At 36.2% G+C, this 15,926-nt stretch overlaps 1 protein-coding gene across 5 annotated transcripts in view; it reads left to right on the top strand.

Moving 5' to 3' along the window:
* TCERG1 (transcription elongation regulator 1) overlaps window positions 1-15,926 on the top strand; it is a 60,082-nt gene that overhangs the window by 28,233 nt on the left and 15,923 nt on the right. For 3 of the 5 annotated variants that reach the window (XR_016513291.1, XM_090288070.1, XM_090288068.1), the window contains 6 exons: window positions 2,003-2,163; window positions 3,348-3,404; window positions 3,556-3,622; window positions 4,716-4,766; window positions 6,140-6,275; window positions 7,089-7,178. Coding sequence is in view for 4 of the 5 variants with exons in the window: in XM_090288070.1 (XP_090144196.1) it covers window positions 2,003-2,163; window positions 3,348-3,404; window positions 3,556-3,622; window positions 4,716-4,766; window positions 6,140-6,275; window positions 7,089-7,178 (562 nt within the window). In the remaining variant the exon portion in view is untranslated. The remainder of the gene's footprint in view (window positions 1-2,002; window positions 2,164-3,347; window positions 3,405-3,555; window positions 3,623-4,715; window positions 4,767-6,139; window positions 6,276-7,088; window positions 7,179-15,926) is intronic. The other 2 variants (XM_090288071.1, XM_090288069.1) reach the window with 1 other exon arrangement.

The following is a 15,926-nucleotide window of genomic DNA, read 5'->3' as shown; positions in this document are numbered from 1 at the left end:
ATGACAGCTTTATTGAGATAATTCACATCCTATACAGTTCACTCATTTAAAGTGTACAACTTAATGATTTTTATTATAATCAGAGAGTTGTGCAGCCATCCCCATAGTCAGTTTTAGAGTGTTTACCCCAAAAAGAAACCCCATGCTCACTGATAGTCACTCCCTATTTCCTGTCCAATCCCTCAGCGATAGGCATTCGTCATTTACTTTCTGTCTAGATTTCTTTATTTTGGAATTTTGTATAAATGGAATCATAGACTATGTGGCCTTTTGTCACTGGCTTGTGTAATTTCTTTCACTGAACAATAATAATTTGGATATTTCATCCATGTTATTGAATGCGCATCAGTAGTTTGCTCCTTTTATGGCTGAGCAGCATGCCTTTGTTCGGCTGTGTCACAGTGTATGCGTTCACCACTGGATGCACCTGTGGGTTGTTTCCAGTCTTCAGCCCCTTCATGCCTAGATATTTGTCTATTTGTAGAAGTCCTACAGTGAATATATTCCAAATAAATAACAACTAAAATTGCTATAAACATTCTTGTACAGGTCTTTGTGTAGACATAAGTTTTTGTTTCTCTTAGGATGAAATGCCTGGATAATTTGGTATATATACTTAACTTCCTAAGAAACTGCTCAATTGCTTTCCAAAGTGGTCCTGCCATTTTGAAATTTCCTTCAGCATTGTATGAGAGTTCTATTTGCACCATCCTGTTTGGGGTTCACTGAGCTTCTTTAATATTTATGTCTTTTGCCAAATTTGAGTTTTGGGTTTTGGATTTTTTGATTTTTTTTTTTTGCCATTATGTCTTCAGATTTTTTTCTGCCAAGTATCCTCTCCTTCTGGAATCCTACTGCCATATATGTTAGGTATTTTGATATTGTCCCATAGGTTTCTGAGACTATTCATGCCTGGGCCATGTGCATGCTTCCTGGTCTTCAGATAGGATCATTATTGATTTATCTTCTGGTTTACTGATTATTGCCTGTATTATCACCGTTCTGCTTTTGAGCCAATCCAGAGAAATTTAATTTCAGTTGTATTTTTCATTTCTAAAATTTCTCTCTTTTTTAAGATTTCCTGTTTCTTGTGCTGAGAAGTATCTTTTCATTCATTTCAAGTTTGTTTTTATTTATCTCATGAAGCCTAATTATAATTGCTGCTTTAAAGCCTTTGTCTTATTATTTCAACAATATAGACTTTGATAATTTCAACACCTATGTCACCTTGGGCTTGGCAGCTGTTGATTAACTTGATTTTCTGGCCAACAAAGACCTGGTTTTCATAGGAGTTCCAGCTGCTTTTACTACTGTTGTCATGTCCACTATGTGACTAGGGCCACCCAAAGGGCAGAGATTTGAGGAAGGAGAAATGAGATGTTTCTACCTTTGCAGTTGCTTTCTAAGTTTTGACTCTCCTCCATACTTCTCTTTTTTTATTTTTAAATTTATAGAGTCCTCACATAATTTTTTTCTCTTTTCTAATTAACTGGAACAGTGAGCTGTAGCAGGGTACAATGCCATTGTTCAATCAGTACTTCTTTTTATTTCTTATACCAGATACAAAGGCTTTATAGAAGATTGCATTTGAGTAATTCTGATTTGGGAAGAAGTATTAAGAAGTGTTACATAATAGGTAGGGCTTTAAAACTGAGTTATTACATTATTAGTTGTTGCCATGAAACACATCCTATGACAGGTTAAAATGTAACATTCTCAATTTTAGTGTGCCAGACCAAGTTCCCGAACATTTTAAACTGATCACAGATCACTTTGCTTTTCCTTGTTTTCTCAGTATGTTAAGCTGCTGTTTCAACCTTAGTTTTAGTTAGCTCTCCCCTGCTCATAAAAGCTGTGTTTGGTCTTTATAAATAACTATTAGTAATGTAAACATGTCCTTCCCCTATACCACCACCATCCATTTTGACAGGATGACAGTAAAAGACCTAGCTGTAAAATGTGTTCCATAACATAAGCTAACGGTATTTGAATCAATTTTTAGGTGTGTTGTCTGGACTGGTGATGAGCGGGTCTTCTTTTATAACCCTACCACACGTCTTTCTATGTGGGATCGACCTGATGATCTCATTGGAAGGGCGGATGTTGACAAAATTATTCAGGAGCCCCCTCATAAAAGAGGAATGGAAGAAATGAGGAAACTAAGTAAGTTTTAAATTAGGAATCTGTCCTCCAATATTAACACTGATTTACTATTTCAATAGAAAATGTCATCATTTGGGAAAACTTTCTGTTTTCAAGGGACATAAGAAACTTGAGAAATGGAAATTAGACTGTTAATGCTAGTTTGACTTCAGTAGTAGAGATATAAAAAATAGAGAATTTGCATGAAATTATTTTTTGTAAAATGTTTGTATATGTAATTTTTTCCTTGTCAAGATTTCATTTCGTATAGGATACTTTCGTACCACTGAAATTCTGTGCTTACTAGTAATACTAAAATGATCCTCAGTGAGCCTTTGAGCACCTTTTGTGACTGGTAATATATTTTCTGAACTAACCAAAACTATATTTTAAAAGTATTGTTTACTATTTTTAAAATAGTTTGTTAAAATTTTGTAAAATACAAAAACAAGATTTTTGTGAAAATAGACAAGCTTATTATTAGTTTTTTAAATTAGGTGAGATTTAGGGAAAGTAAGCTTTATGCCTGAGGACATAGAAACACATAAATTTTATTAAAATAGTATCTTTACCTCGTGTTCAGATAGCATTCCAGTATATATAATGAAGACAAAGATTTGTAAATAATTTTTATTGCAAATTTTTATCAGTAGCTTGCTTTTGTATTGATATGATTGTGTTTGTATAGAATCCTCCCATGAAGTATAGAAGCATGATAAATGAATCATTTAATATTGTTCATACTTCAAATGAAGCAAACCCTAATATGTGTCATTTATAATGATTGAGAAATCTTCATGGATTTTGTATAGGTGGTACTAACGTTTTTTACTTACAAGTGATTTCTAAATCAGTCATACTTTGCGTACCTGGTGCTAAATTTACTAGGCACCAGCTTTTCCCCTTTAGCAATATCTGTTGTATAGCTATTAAGTATTGAGTCATGCCAAGAAAGTTTTGTTTTCAAATATTCAGTCCATTTATTTGATAAGTATGTACATCAAAGAATTATTTCAAAATGGAGTGAATATTTAATAAAGGGAGGCTTAATAGTGGAGGTATAGAATTATTATGTTTTGTTTAATGTTTCATAAAGGAGTGTTATGTTACGGGATGGATATTTTATATAAACTAACTTTTAAAAAGAAGATTGTGTAATATATGCATATAACTCTTCATCATAATATTTGAACTACTTTTGCCAGGGCACCCCACCCCGACAATGCTGTCCATCCAGAAGTGGCAGTTCTCTATGAGTGCGAGTAAGTGAACTGACTGCATTGCAGCTTTTCTGTGATAACTATTAAAGCAAGTATTCTGGCAGTGGTTAGCAGAAGGGTTCACACCTAACTATTTCAGTTGTTACTTGCTTATTTTTATTCTGACAGAGGTTAATTAAATTTTATCTTACAGTTAAAGAAGAACATGAATTAATGGAAGAAATTAATGAAGATGAACCTGTTAAAGCCAAAAAACGGAAGTAAGTAATACAGTTTATGTAATTCAGGTAGATTTTTAACTTTTAAAAGTTGATTAGGTTGCAGTCAGTCTGTGATCGGGGGCAGGTAATGTGTATGCTGTTAGGAGAAAGAAGTGTGGATTGCTCTCTCTTAGGCCTGATATTTAAAAGCTTTGCTTTAGAATGTAGAAATGTTGTCCCTTCTATTGCTAGATTTGCAAAAGATTTGGTTATTCAATTATGTATTATGAAGCCAAATGACATTTTAGGAGTTAGTTGACAAATTATTTTCAGACATTAATTAGGCCTGGGTTTTATAAAAAGGTAATTTCCTCCTTAAAATAGATCCCAATGGACACCATTCCAGAGATCTCATAAATACAGACACAGACTTCTCTCTTTTACATGCTTGTCACTTCCCTAGTCCTTGAGTCTGTGGTCATTTCGCCTGCTGAAGAGGGAACCTGTGAGCTTAGGAAGTTTTCTGAGGGAGGGAGACTGCTGTTAAGGGGAAGCGTTAACTTGGCCAATGCTCTGGAGTGGAGTAAAGCTTGAATGTTACTAACTATGGGGGATGGAAGAGTGGGGCAGGGGGCGTTTCTGTGTGGGTGGGGCGGGGAGAATGGAACAGTTATTGAGCAGCGAAAAAAGGGAAGTTTGAAGACATTAAGGACTGGTTTATCATGTCCTTACCTGCAAAGGACAGATTGAATGCAGCCAAATCATGGCAAAGAAAAACCCAGTAAGACAACCCCTAACAAGAGTGGTTTTTTTTTTTTTTTTTTTTTTCCATGTCTTTATTGGTCACAACGTTAAAGAAATTAAAATATTAGAGAGTCACTCGTAACCATAATAACACAGCTATTTTCATTTTTGCAGTTGACTTTTTAGTTCTTGACCAAATGTATAAGTATTTTTACAATTGTAATCAACTGATTTTGTGTTCTTTTAAAAAAAATCTAGAATAAATTGTTTTCTTTATTATTATAAATGACTGTATTCATTCTGTTTTTGTAACATAATTTTGGATGTTCTACAATGTTAAACTTTTAGGTTGTTTTTAATTGTTTGTTCTTATAGACAACTCTGTAAGGTTTTTAACTGCTTTTATCAGGAGAATGTCAAAGAAGTCCTTTATGTGGATTGCCCGAGCTTCTCTATTTAGGTACAAAGCTAAAAGCCTATTTTTTCTGGCTTAGTTTTTCTGTATTTATTTCTTTTATTGAGATAGATAGTGATAGTTTGTATTGTGACATTTTTACTTAGTGTATTTCTATAAAGGCTATTTGTTTTTCTTAGTTGTATTTCTTGGATGTCTTAACTATTTAAGTAGTTCTTAAGTAAATTATTATAAGAGGGTATATTGTTTGGCAAATTGCTTTTACCTGTTTGTTTTGTGCATATCTTAGGTCACAGACTATCTCGCTAAGTTCCTGCAGGTCACGGATTGTGTCTTCTATTTTTCCTTTTTTTTTTTTTTTTTTTTTGTTCATTTCCTAAACTGTTAATTACCCCTCACTTACCATATTTGTCTGTTAGCCTTAGTTTCATTTAAATTTCCTGGGCTCCCTTTACTTTTGAATTTTCTAATGTCCTGTTTTCCTAATTGCCTTCAGTTTATGAAGGTAATAGGAGCCATTTTTATTTTTATACTTAGCAGATCATATTTAAGAAGGAAGATCTGCTCAAACACAAACTACTATTGAGTTACTTAATTTCTTTTGATTATTGACATAAACAGGCCTTCTTCATAGTGTAGGTGTTTGAGAGGATACTCGATTTCATGTTCACAATCTCACTTGAGTACCAGACAGCAGCAGGGTTGCCCTTAGCCCTGAGGTGCGTTTTTGGAGGAACAAGAAGTAGTTTAGTCATTGAACAGTTCTAATTCCACCTAACTGCTCCTGGGCCTATGTTGCTCTTTGGGACCTGTTCTTCAACTTAACTCTCAACTTACCACCCAGAAAGTGAGTAAAAGAAATGTCAGGTAGGTAAGGTATATATCGCACATATCCACTTGGCCAGGTTTGCAGATATTTAATTTTATTTTCACAATAAATAATTTGAGATGACTAAGATTTATACCAATTTTTATTAGTGTTTAAAAATAGTTTATGCATTTATACTATAAAACATTTTGGAAAATACTGTTTTTCCTATATCATTTCAAGAACTAAAAATTATATCCTGTGCTGTTTAATTTTAACACACAGTTTTACTGCAATGTGAGATAAGTTTTTAATTTTTTAAATAAGGTAGTTCATTTTGTGTATCATCTAGTGCCAGGGAGAGTAAAAGTATGTATTTGTTCCTACAATGTAGCCATTGTAACATCATTAGAAGCTTATAATAACTTTATTATTATAAAATGAAAGTTGCTTATCCCTTAGAGTTCATTTGATACCCTCAATATAATTTGTTTTTGCCAAAAATATGCTTCTCAGTAGTGAGTCTTGAATATTCCATTTATTTTAATATTTTAGTAAGATTTCTTATTACTATTTTGTCAGTTGATGCCTTATATTTTATTTTTTATAGGCGAGACGATAATAAAGACATTGATTCAGACAAAGAAGCTGCAATGGAAGCTGAAATTAAAGCTGCCCGAGAAAGGGCCATTGTCCCTCTGGAGGCCCGAATGAAGCAGTTCAAGGACATGCTGCTAGAGAGAGGGGTCAGAAAACAATCTTTGGGGGAGATATTTCTGTTTTGTATAAGTAATATAAATATGTCTTGCTAAAAGGTCAAATCTAAGGTTAGTGCTCATGCTATGGGGGGTATAAGGGAAGCCTATCAAATTACTGTATCTTTTCAAACAACCTTTTTCTTGGCTAATTTTATCATGTTTAACATAATGCCATTTACTGTCCTTTTAAGTACAAATAACATTAACATTTATTGGGTCATTAAATTTTGGTGAGTAATGTAAGACGAATATTAACATTGCAGAATGGCGGAGTACTCGGAATAGGTAAGGTATATACGATTCTTCCTTTAATATCTTCAGAATGGCTTTTGGTTAAAGGAGAACTGGTACTTTATGATCTTATTATTAATGAAGCTTAATTGAGAAGGGGTTTCTTTTTGTTATATTCACAGATGTATTTGAATAAGTAAAATTATTCAATTTTAAATCACAACATTGTTCACAAGATTGGAGCAAGCATGGGAAATCAAAATACAAATCTTCAAGGCTTTTTCTGATGTACTGATTTTTGAAATGTCACACAGTAGTGGTTATTTTAATGAGTAATTAAGTGTATGTTATTTCTATATAATATAGAAATGTTCAGAGCCAATTAGTGTGGAAATTTGATATTGTTCACCTCCCACTGCTTGCCATTTATTAGTGATGGAAACTTAAGGATGGTTTTTATTATATCTCCTTTTTAAGCAGATGTCCTGTAGATTTCAAGCAAAATTACATGACCTTTATGTTTTTAGAGCCAACTTAATTATGGAGGGCCATACATTTTTTATTTTAAAGGTGTCTGCTTTTTCAACATGGGAGAAGGAGTTGCACAAGATAGTTTTTGATCCTCGGTACTTACTTCTCAACCCTAAAGAGAGAAAACAGGTAAAAGGAATTATCTAAGAAATGTGTATCACTTGCTAGTATAAACTTTTCTTTTTTCCTTTTCCTAACACAGTACTTTAAAAAACACAGTCTCATCTCTTAGAACACAATCATCCTTCCTCTGTGTGGACATTTCTACTGCAGAAGTACTTGGATATTTTGCCCTCATGGACATAGCTGTTGCCTCACAAATATTTTATCCTTATGCCTCGTACACACTGAGATTATATCTAAGAAGGTTTCAAAATTCATTTCAAATGCATTTATTAATTTGAAAATGATGCAAATTTGGGGTGGAAAAATAACAGAATATAGATGAGTAGAAAGGGAAGGAAGACCACTTAAAATTCTACACAACAGAAAAGACCAGCATTGAACAATTTGGTTTATAGCCTCTGACAGTCTGTACCCGTGTGTGTGTGTGTGTGTGTGTGTGTGTGTGTGTGTGTGTGTGTGTGTTGGATAGAAAATACTCAAGGCATGTTTATGTCTCACACACACTACACACACAAAGTTCGTTATCTGTGTGGCATCTCTTAAAATGTCTTTTCAGTATAGGCTTAGAGAAATCATGGATGCTTCGGAGTCTGCTGAGCTAGAGTTGCTTTGCTGCCATTTATTTCTGTGATGATTCAGTAACACACACCATCTCACGGTGATGGCTTCTTCCTCTAAAGCACTGCACTCTTCCAACGTGTTTTGCTCCCCACTGATCACTATAAATGGTGAGCATGCTGAATCACTTGCTGTAAGGCTGCTGAGCTACAAGATTGCATTTGGTTACAGTGGTGTCCATCTTCCATGCTTATAATTCAGTGGTTGGAACGATTCTGCACGTAGTCTAATTGTAGACTTTATGAAAAGAGGAAATTTACAGTATGCCAGACATTTATTTTAGTACTTGTAATAGAAAGAAATGATTTTGCAAATATATTTTCATCATCTGCGTTTCAAGCAAAGTATTTAAAAAAAGAAAAAAAAAAAACAAATGATTTGTGTGTGATAGTCTTATTTTCACCTGAGTTGATGGCCCTATCAGAACCTTTATATCAGCCTTAATTCCTGAGTGTTCCCCACAGTACATTTCAAGTCTGTCAGCAAATCTACCTCTAAAAACTTATAAATCCAACCTCTTTTTTTCTCCACTGACACCTGAATTCAAGCCACCATGATCAAGTGTCATCTGTTGTGTAGCCCCTAATGGGTCTCCTTGCTGCCTTGCAGTTTTGCTGTTCCATAGTCTCGTTCTTTTTCCACACAGCAGCTAGACTCATTTTGAAGTTTAAATGACAAATTAAGGCAGTGTTCCCTTGCTTGAAATCTGGTGATTCCATATCGTTTAGGATAAAATGAAACTCTTTGTATGACCTGTAAGATTCTACATACACTTATGCCTGCATACTTGTTGAAGTTCTTTTCTTAAATTTATTTATTCTAGCTACACTGGCCTTGGTATGCCTTGATCAAGGCAGTCAGGCACATTCTGGTACTTTCTGTTCCCTCTGCCTAGAATGGTTTCCCCCAGGTGTTTGCATACAGGCTTGTCATTTAATTCAGGTGTTTTTCCAAATGCTTCTGATCAACCTATCTCTTTGCCTTCTTTACCATCTTCATAGCATTCAAAGCTCTTACTGTATAAAGTTATCTTATAATGTGTCTTTTCCTTCTGTAGAATATAAATTTTGTGAGGGGAGGAACTTTGTCTTATGCATTGCCCTAAGTGTAGTTCTTGTAACAGTGCTTAAACTAAATGCCATTGAAGACTTTACGATTTTTGTGATTTCATTATTTATGGCACTGAGTGTTACAGTTTCTGACTGAGTGAAATTATAAGTGCATATTGAGAACTAAAATCTCTGAAGTTTAGAAACGTTTTAAAGATTGTATATTTTTTAGAGAGAAGGGAGGGAGAAAGAGAGGGAGAGAAACATGGATGTGCAAGAGAAACATCAATTGGTTGCCTCTCACATGCCCCAACTGGGGACGTGGCTTATGTCCTGGCTGGGAATTGAACTGGCGACCTTTTGGTTTGCAACCTGTGCTCAACTCACCAGGCCTCACCAGCCAGGGCAGGTTTGGAAACATTTTGTAAGCTGATGATGTTACCTCCTTACTAGTTACACTTAAAAAGAGAAAGAGTATTAAGCACTGTTCTATTTTAAATAAAAACTCTACCTAAAGGTTCTCATGTCTTTCAATTAGAAGTCTTTTCTTACTGTACAACTTGAGTGTAAGAAATGAGAGAAAGGAGAAGTCAACATTTGGGTTTAATATATATATTTTTTCAGTACTTTGTGTGAAGTATTGTCTTGGGAGTATAAAGTCAAGGAGAAGCCAATTAAGTGCTGATTACATATTTGCACATGATAACTCATATCTGAAATTTATGCTTTGATTTAAAAAAATAATTTTATTGAAAATGCCTCAATGTAAAATTACATCTCTCAATTTAGTTATCTGTAGATATATATGCATATATATAAAATACACACATATCATTATAAAAGATGTGTTTTATGTAATTATTACCATAAATTTTAACTACTGATTTTTCTTATTTTTGTTTTTGATAAAAGATTACTTAAGGGATCAGAAACATTTTTATTTGTTATGACAAATTTTCAGAATAACCAGACCATTTCCCTGCAGGATGTTAGGCTCTGATGTAGGGAGGAGTTATGCTAACATTTCAAAAATTAACATAAAAGTGTTTTCATATAGTGTACATTATTCAAAGCTTTATAAGATTGACGGTACTTCAGCATGGTAATACATTTACCAATATAATTACTCATGATTGTCAACTGTTCATCTAGGCCATTGTTTACCTAATCAGTATCAAATTATTACATCGATGTGAGAATCCCATAACGGAGACCTGTTGAAAAGGAAAAACTATTTCTCTGTACACTGAATAGTTGGACAACAGTGTGTACACTTTTCTCACACCAGCCAGTTCTCCAACACTAGCTGGTATCCTGCAATTAAATTGAATTCTGAAACTGTTACCAGGAGTTGGCATCAGATTGCACCGGTTGAGGGCTCAGTCCTACAAGCGTGACCCTACTTCAGACACCAGTCACAAATCATAGGTCCCCGGCTTACTACACTTACGTTGAATTTGCCTGTGTTTCAGGGGTTCCCATGACCCTCTCTTCAGGTTTGTTAATTTGCTGTAACAACTCACAGCACTCGGGGGAAATGTGCACTTTTATTTAACTTGATTATTATATAATCAAGGATATGCTAAGGATGCAAGATGCTGAGATACAGAGGAGGAGATGCAGCCCTGCGGAGTTGAGGTATGCCATCCTCCCAGCACGTGGGTGTGTCTGTTATTAACCAGGAGGTCAGGGGCTCTCTGATCCCCTTTGGTTAGGATTTTTATGGAGGCTTCATTACATAGGCATGATTGATTAAATCATTGACCATTGGTGACTGAGTGCAATCTCTGGCCCCTCTCCCCTCCCTGCAAGTGGAGGATGGCCTGAAGGTTCCATCCCTCTCATCACACAGTCAGTTGCAGCCCCCCATCTTGTGGTTATCTAGAGGCTTTCCCAAAATCACTTCACTGATGTTGATTTAGGTATGGTGAAAAGAGGCTTGTTATGAGTAACAAAGGCCTTTTGTTTCACCTTTATCAATTTCAGGAACAGGACAAAAACCAGATTGCTTAGGAAATTACAAGGGTTTTTAGGACCACTGGTCAGGAGCTCAGACAAACCAAATCTATGTATTTTCTTATATCACAATGTCACACCCATATTCGTAAACTTACAATGTGAAGAAAAATATACATATAGAAAAGTTGGAAAATTGTAAGTGAAATTTCCCGAAGAATGCACCATGTAATTACCTAGCTTAGGAAATAAAAACAGTCATAAAAGATGACTTAAGTTCTAGAGATCTGTACAGCATGTTGCCTGTAGGTGACAATACTGTATTATATACCATAAGTTTTGCTGAAAGTATAGATCTTACGTTAAATGTTCTTAACAAACACAAAATGATAATAAAAAGGGCAGGAGGAACCTTTTGGAGGTGATGGGACTGTTTATGTCACAGCTTGTGGTGATGGTTCCACAGACGTGTGTTTATTTCTAAACTCATCAAGTTAAATATGTACAGCTTTTTGTAGGTCAATTATACTTCAGTAAAGTGGCTTTAAGAAAAAGAGAAAAAAAAAGGATTATTACCAGCACCCCAGAAGCTGCCTTCCTTGAAGGATTAAACAATATAGCTCTTCTAGTATGTATATATATTTTTTGATTATGCCTATAAAAGTGAACTAGAAATTGTTTTTAAAACTTAACTTTTATGATGTTTTGTTCAGAAGTTAATGTTATAAGAAAATAACTGCTTAAAATGGACAACATAAAGCCAAGTGTATTGGGAAATATGAACAAATAATTAGGAGAAACTTGGAAGTGTAGCAGAACTCCTAATTTTCTATGAGATGTTCTCAGAGAATGATTCCTAGCCTTGGTGTGGATGTGAAGTTTTCTCCACTTTCTCAAAAGAAACTTTTTAATACTTTTTTCAAGTAGGACAGTATATACTGAAAAGAGAGAGGGATTGGAAACAACTCTCCCTCTGCCATCAGCATGCAAATACTTCGTGATTTGTTGTAAGGCTTATATTCAGAAGGTATTGAAAATGACCTACATGCCTAGCAGAGGACTGGTGAGATAATTACAGATATTTCTGTATAGCTGGCAAAGACTGGTGGATACATATAGACTGACCTGGAAAAGTGTCAAGGTATTTTAAAGAAAACATTTTTTGTCTTTTCCAAAGATATATGCATGTACATATTTAAAGAGCCAAATAATTCTGTAAGATATGTTAGGAAAAATACTGGAGTATTGCCCCAGTTTTATTTTCCTGAAGACATTCCAGAGCCTTCTGACTTGGCTTCAGTCACTGGTTTCCCTCTGTACCTGATCTACAGCTGTAATTTTTTAGGAGAACAGCTTTTTACCATTATCTTGGGGATTTCCTTCACCTCTGGGTTTTTTGGGGGGGTGGGTAGGGGAACTAGAGGGAGTTTACCTGTTCCCTATATCATAAGTCTTTTCTTTCTTGGTTTACTCCCTTTTGATGCATTCCATCCCTATAGTAGCTTCTTGAGGGAACATGCATAGGAAATAAGTACTCGAAGCCTTACATATTTAACAACGTGTTTATTGTATCCTACTTTGAAATTGTTTGGCTAAGGAATTAGGTTGGAAATGTTTTCCTACAGTATTTTGAAGGCATTGTTCTGCTTCTAGTTTTCATGGTGTTTTTGACCTGTTCCTTTGTGTATGGACCTGTTTATTTTTCCTCTTATGTAAGTGTGTAGGATGTTTCCTTAGTCCTTAGTGTTCTGAAATTTCATGGTGATTTTGTGCCCTGCTGGAAAGGCCTGTTGTGCTGGGCACATGCTGGCTCTTTCAGTGTGGAAACACAGTATCTCAGTTTTGTGAGATTTTCTTGCATTACGTTTTTGATTTGCTTATAACTGACAGTTTTTATTCTAGGACAGATTTTGCCCTTCTGGGCTAGTCCTCGAAGTTCATTATCTTTTTCTACCTCTGCCTATTGTTTGAACCTTGTGGATAAATTTCTCACCTTTATTGTCTAACCCTTTAATTAGATTTTTAAATTTCTTCTGTCATGTTTCAGTTTCTAAGAGTTATTTGTTGAGTTTTTTTCTTCTTTTTTGTTTTTGTTTTTTTAATTATATTTTATTGATTATGTTGTTACAGTAGTTCCAGTTTTTTTCCCCTTTGCTCCCCTCTGCCCAGTACCCCACTTCCCTCCAGCAATCCCACCCCCCTTAGTTCATGTCCATGGGTCATGCATATAAGTTCTTTGGCTCCAGCCTTTCCTATACTATTCTTAACTTCTCCCTGTCTATTTTGCACCAACCGATTATGCTTCTTAATCCCTGCACCATTTCCCCATTTCTCCCCTCCCCCCTCCCAGCTGATAACCCTCCAAATGATCCCCATACCCTGTTCCTATTCTGGTTTGCTTAGTTGGATTTTGTTTTTATTTTTTAGATTCAGTTGTTGATAGTTATGAGTTGGTTGTAATTTTAGTGTTCATAGTTTTGATCTTCTTTTTCTTAAGTCCCTTTGACATTTCATATAATAATGGCTTGGTGATGATGAACTCCTTTAGCTTTACCTTGTCTGGGAAGCACTTTATCTGCCCTTCCATTCCAAATGATAGCCTTGCTTGCTGGATAGAGTAATCCTGGTTTCAGGTTACCTTTCATCACATTGAATACTGTTTGCGAGTCCCTTCCTACCTGCAAAGTGTCCTCGGAGAAATCAGCTGATAGTCCTATAGGCACCCTATCGGCAACTCTCTGCCTCTCTCTTGCTGCCCCCGGGACTCTGTCTTTATCTTTCACCTTTGGCATCTCAATCATGATGCGTCCTGGTGTGGTCCCCTCTGGGTCCAGCTCGCCCGGGACCCTCCGTGCTTCCTGAACCTGTATTTCCATCTCCTTCACAAAATGTGGGAAGTTTTCCTCGTTTTTTTTCAATTCTTGTTTCCTCATTCTGCACTGGTTGACTGTTTTTTCCTTCCTTGTGTTCCAAATCATTGATTTGAACCCCAGTTCCCTTCCCTTCACCATTGGTTTTGTGTGGATTTTCCTTCATTTCACTTAACATAGCCTTCGCTTCTTCCCTTATGTGTTTGCCATACTTAAGCACATCTGTCAGGTCTGAGCATCTTTATCACCAGTGTTTTGAATTTTGCATCTGTTAGGTTGTCTATCTCCTCATCTGTGAGGTTGGTTTTCTCCTCGTCGCTTAGTTCTCCCACTGGAACCTTGATCCGTTCCCCTTTTTGGGCCATACTTCTCTGTCTCCTCATTCTGACAGGCTCCTGTGTTTGTTTCGAGTTTTTCTTTATTTATGGTTTCACAATCTTAATTCTTTGAGATGGCTTATGATTTTTTTTTTTTTAAGTTTTCATTTTTCTGCGTAGTCTTTGTTTCCACCAGGGTTTTTCTGTTTTTCAAGTTGGAGAGTTGCCTTGAAGTCTTGTTGGCCCTGACTGCTCCAGAATGGGAATGAAGTGCTAAAACACTGGGTGATCGTACCACCTATTTGGGCTTTTCTGATTTGGGCTTTGCTGTAGAGCAGGGTTCTTGGACAGGGACAGTTCAGTCATCACAGCAGAGGGGCTGCTGCTAAACACTGGTCCTGCCCAAACTGTCAGAAGTACAGAGGTGGAAAATTCGTGCTATAGGATGGTTCAGGCTGGCTTGTTAAGGATCCCCTAGAGCAGCAGTTCTCAACCTGTGGGTCGTGACCCCTTTGGGGGTCGCCTAAGACGACATCGGAAAACACATTTATAATTACATATTGTTTTTGTGATTAATCACTATGCTTTAATTATGTTCAGTTTGTAACAAAATAAATCCTGCGTATCAGATGTTTACATTACGATTCATAACAGTAGCAAAATTAGAGTTATGAAGTAGCAATGAAAATAATTTTATGGTTGGGGGTCACCACAACATGAACTGTATTAAAAGGTCGCGGCGTTAGGAAGGTTGAGAACCACTGCCCTAGAGCAAGTCATTTTTAGGCTGGCCAGATTCTGGAGAAGAACTTCTGATCATCTGGCTGGAGGGATGGTTCTTGCTGCTTTGGTTTTGAGCTCAGGAGCTTTGTCATAATATGAAGTGGGTGTGTAGATGTTTCTGTGATTCCCTGTGTTCTCAGTCTGGTCTGCCTCATTCCTAATTCATGTTCCCCCAAGTCCCTAGATACTATTTTACCTTAGGGTCAGGTAACAGTTGGGGCTTTGTAGGCCATGCCATCTCTGTCACAATTGTGTGAATGCTATTGTGCAAAAGCACCCATAGATACATGTAAGGGAATGAACATGATGATGTTCAAGTAAAGCTTTATGGATGCTAAAACTTGGGTTTCATTTAGTTTTCATATACTATGAAATTTTCTATTTCTCTATCCAACAACCACTTTAAAATACCAAAACTATTCTTGGTCTGTGTATAAAAATAGGCAGTAGGCTAGTTTGGGCCAGCAGATCATGATTTGCCACCCCTTGCTCTAGTGAATAAACACTTAGCCTTTTACTGAAGTTCAGGAGCGGCAGTGCCCCCAGATACCTAAACTTGGTGAAGAGGGCCTAGTGCTTGTACTGCATCCCAAACAAGACTCCCTGTAGCGGTACCCACCCCCACTTCTCCTTGTGCCGGTGCCGCCGGTCCCTGAGTTGGTAAGGAGTCTTTAATTTTAAAAAATTCTTCCTTTTCTTTTTTTTAGAGTATTGATCCACTGACTTCAATAAAAGTAGGCAGATTCTTTATAGATTATTGGTCTTTAAGAGAAACGCTTTGTTTTTCATTAATTCCTTTGTTCTCTTCACTGCTGGTTTAGGGTCAGCTTTCTCATGTCTGCCAGATCCTTTACCACTTGTCTACCTGCTTTTCAGCTTTCAGAGTTACTGTTTCTCTTTCTCCTGTTTCCTTGTTCTGGTTGTGACTTTAAAAAAGAAATTCCTCTACTGTCATTTTATTAGTGTTTGTAGAAGGCAGGAAATAGATGTGCATACCCAGTTATCCTTGACTATAAATTATTAAGTAGGTACCTCAGTTGGTTAGAGCGTCATCCTGATATGTCAAGGTTGCAGGTTTGATCCCTGGTCAGGGCACATCCAAGAATCAACCAGTGAATGTACAGATGGTTCTAACAAGTCAGTGTGTGTCTGTTTCTC

The sequence above is a fragment of the Furipterus horrens genome, unplaced genomic scaffold (genome assembly GCF_987537825.1).
Source record: "Furipterus horrens unplaced genomic scaffold, mFurHor1.1.pri manual_scaffold_10, whole genome shotgun sequence".
NCBI lineage: Eukaryota > Metazoa > Chordata > Mammalia > Chiroptera > Furipteridae > Furipterus > Furipterus horrens.
The sequence above is the reverse complement of the archived record's forward strand: the minus strand, read 5'-3'. Positions and strand labels throughout refer to the sequence as shown.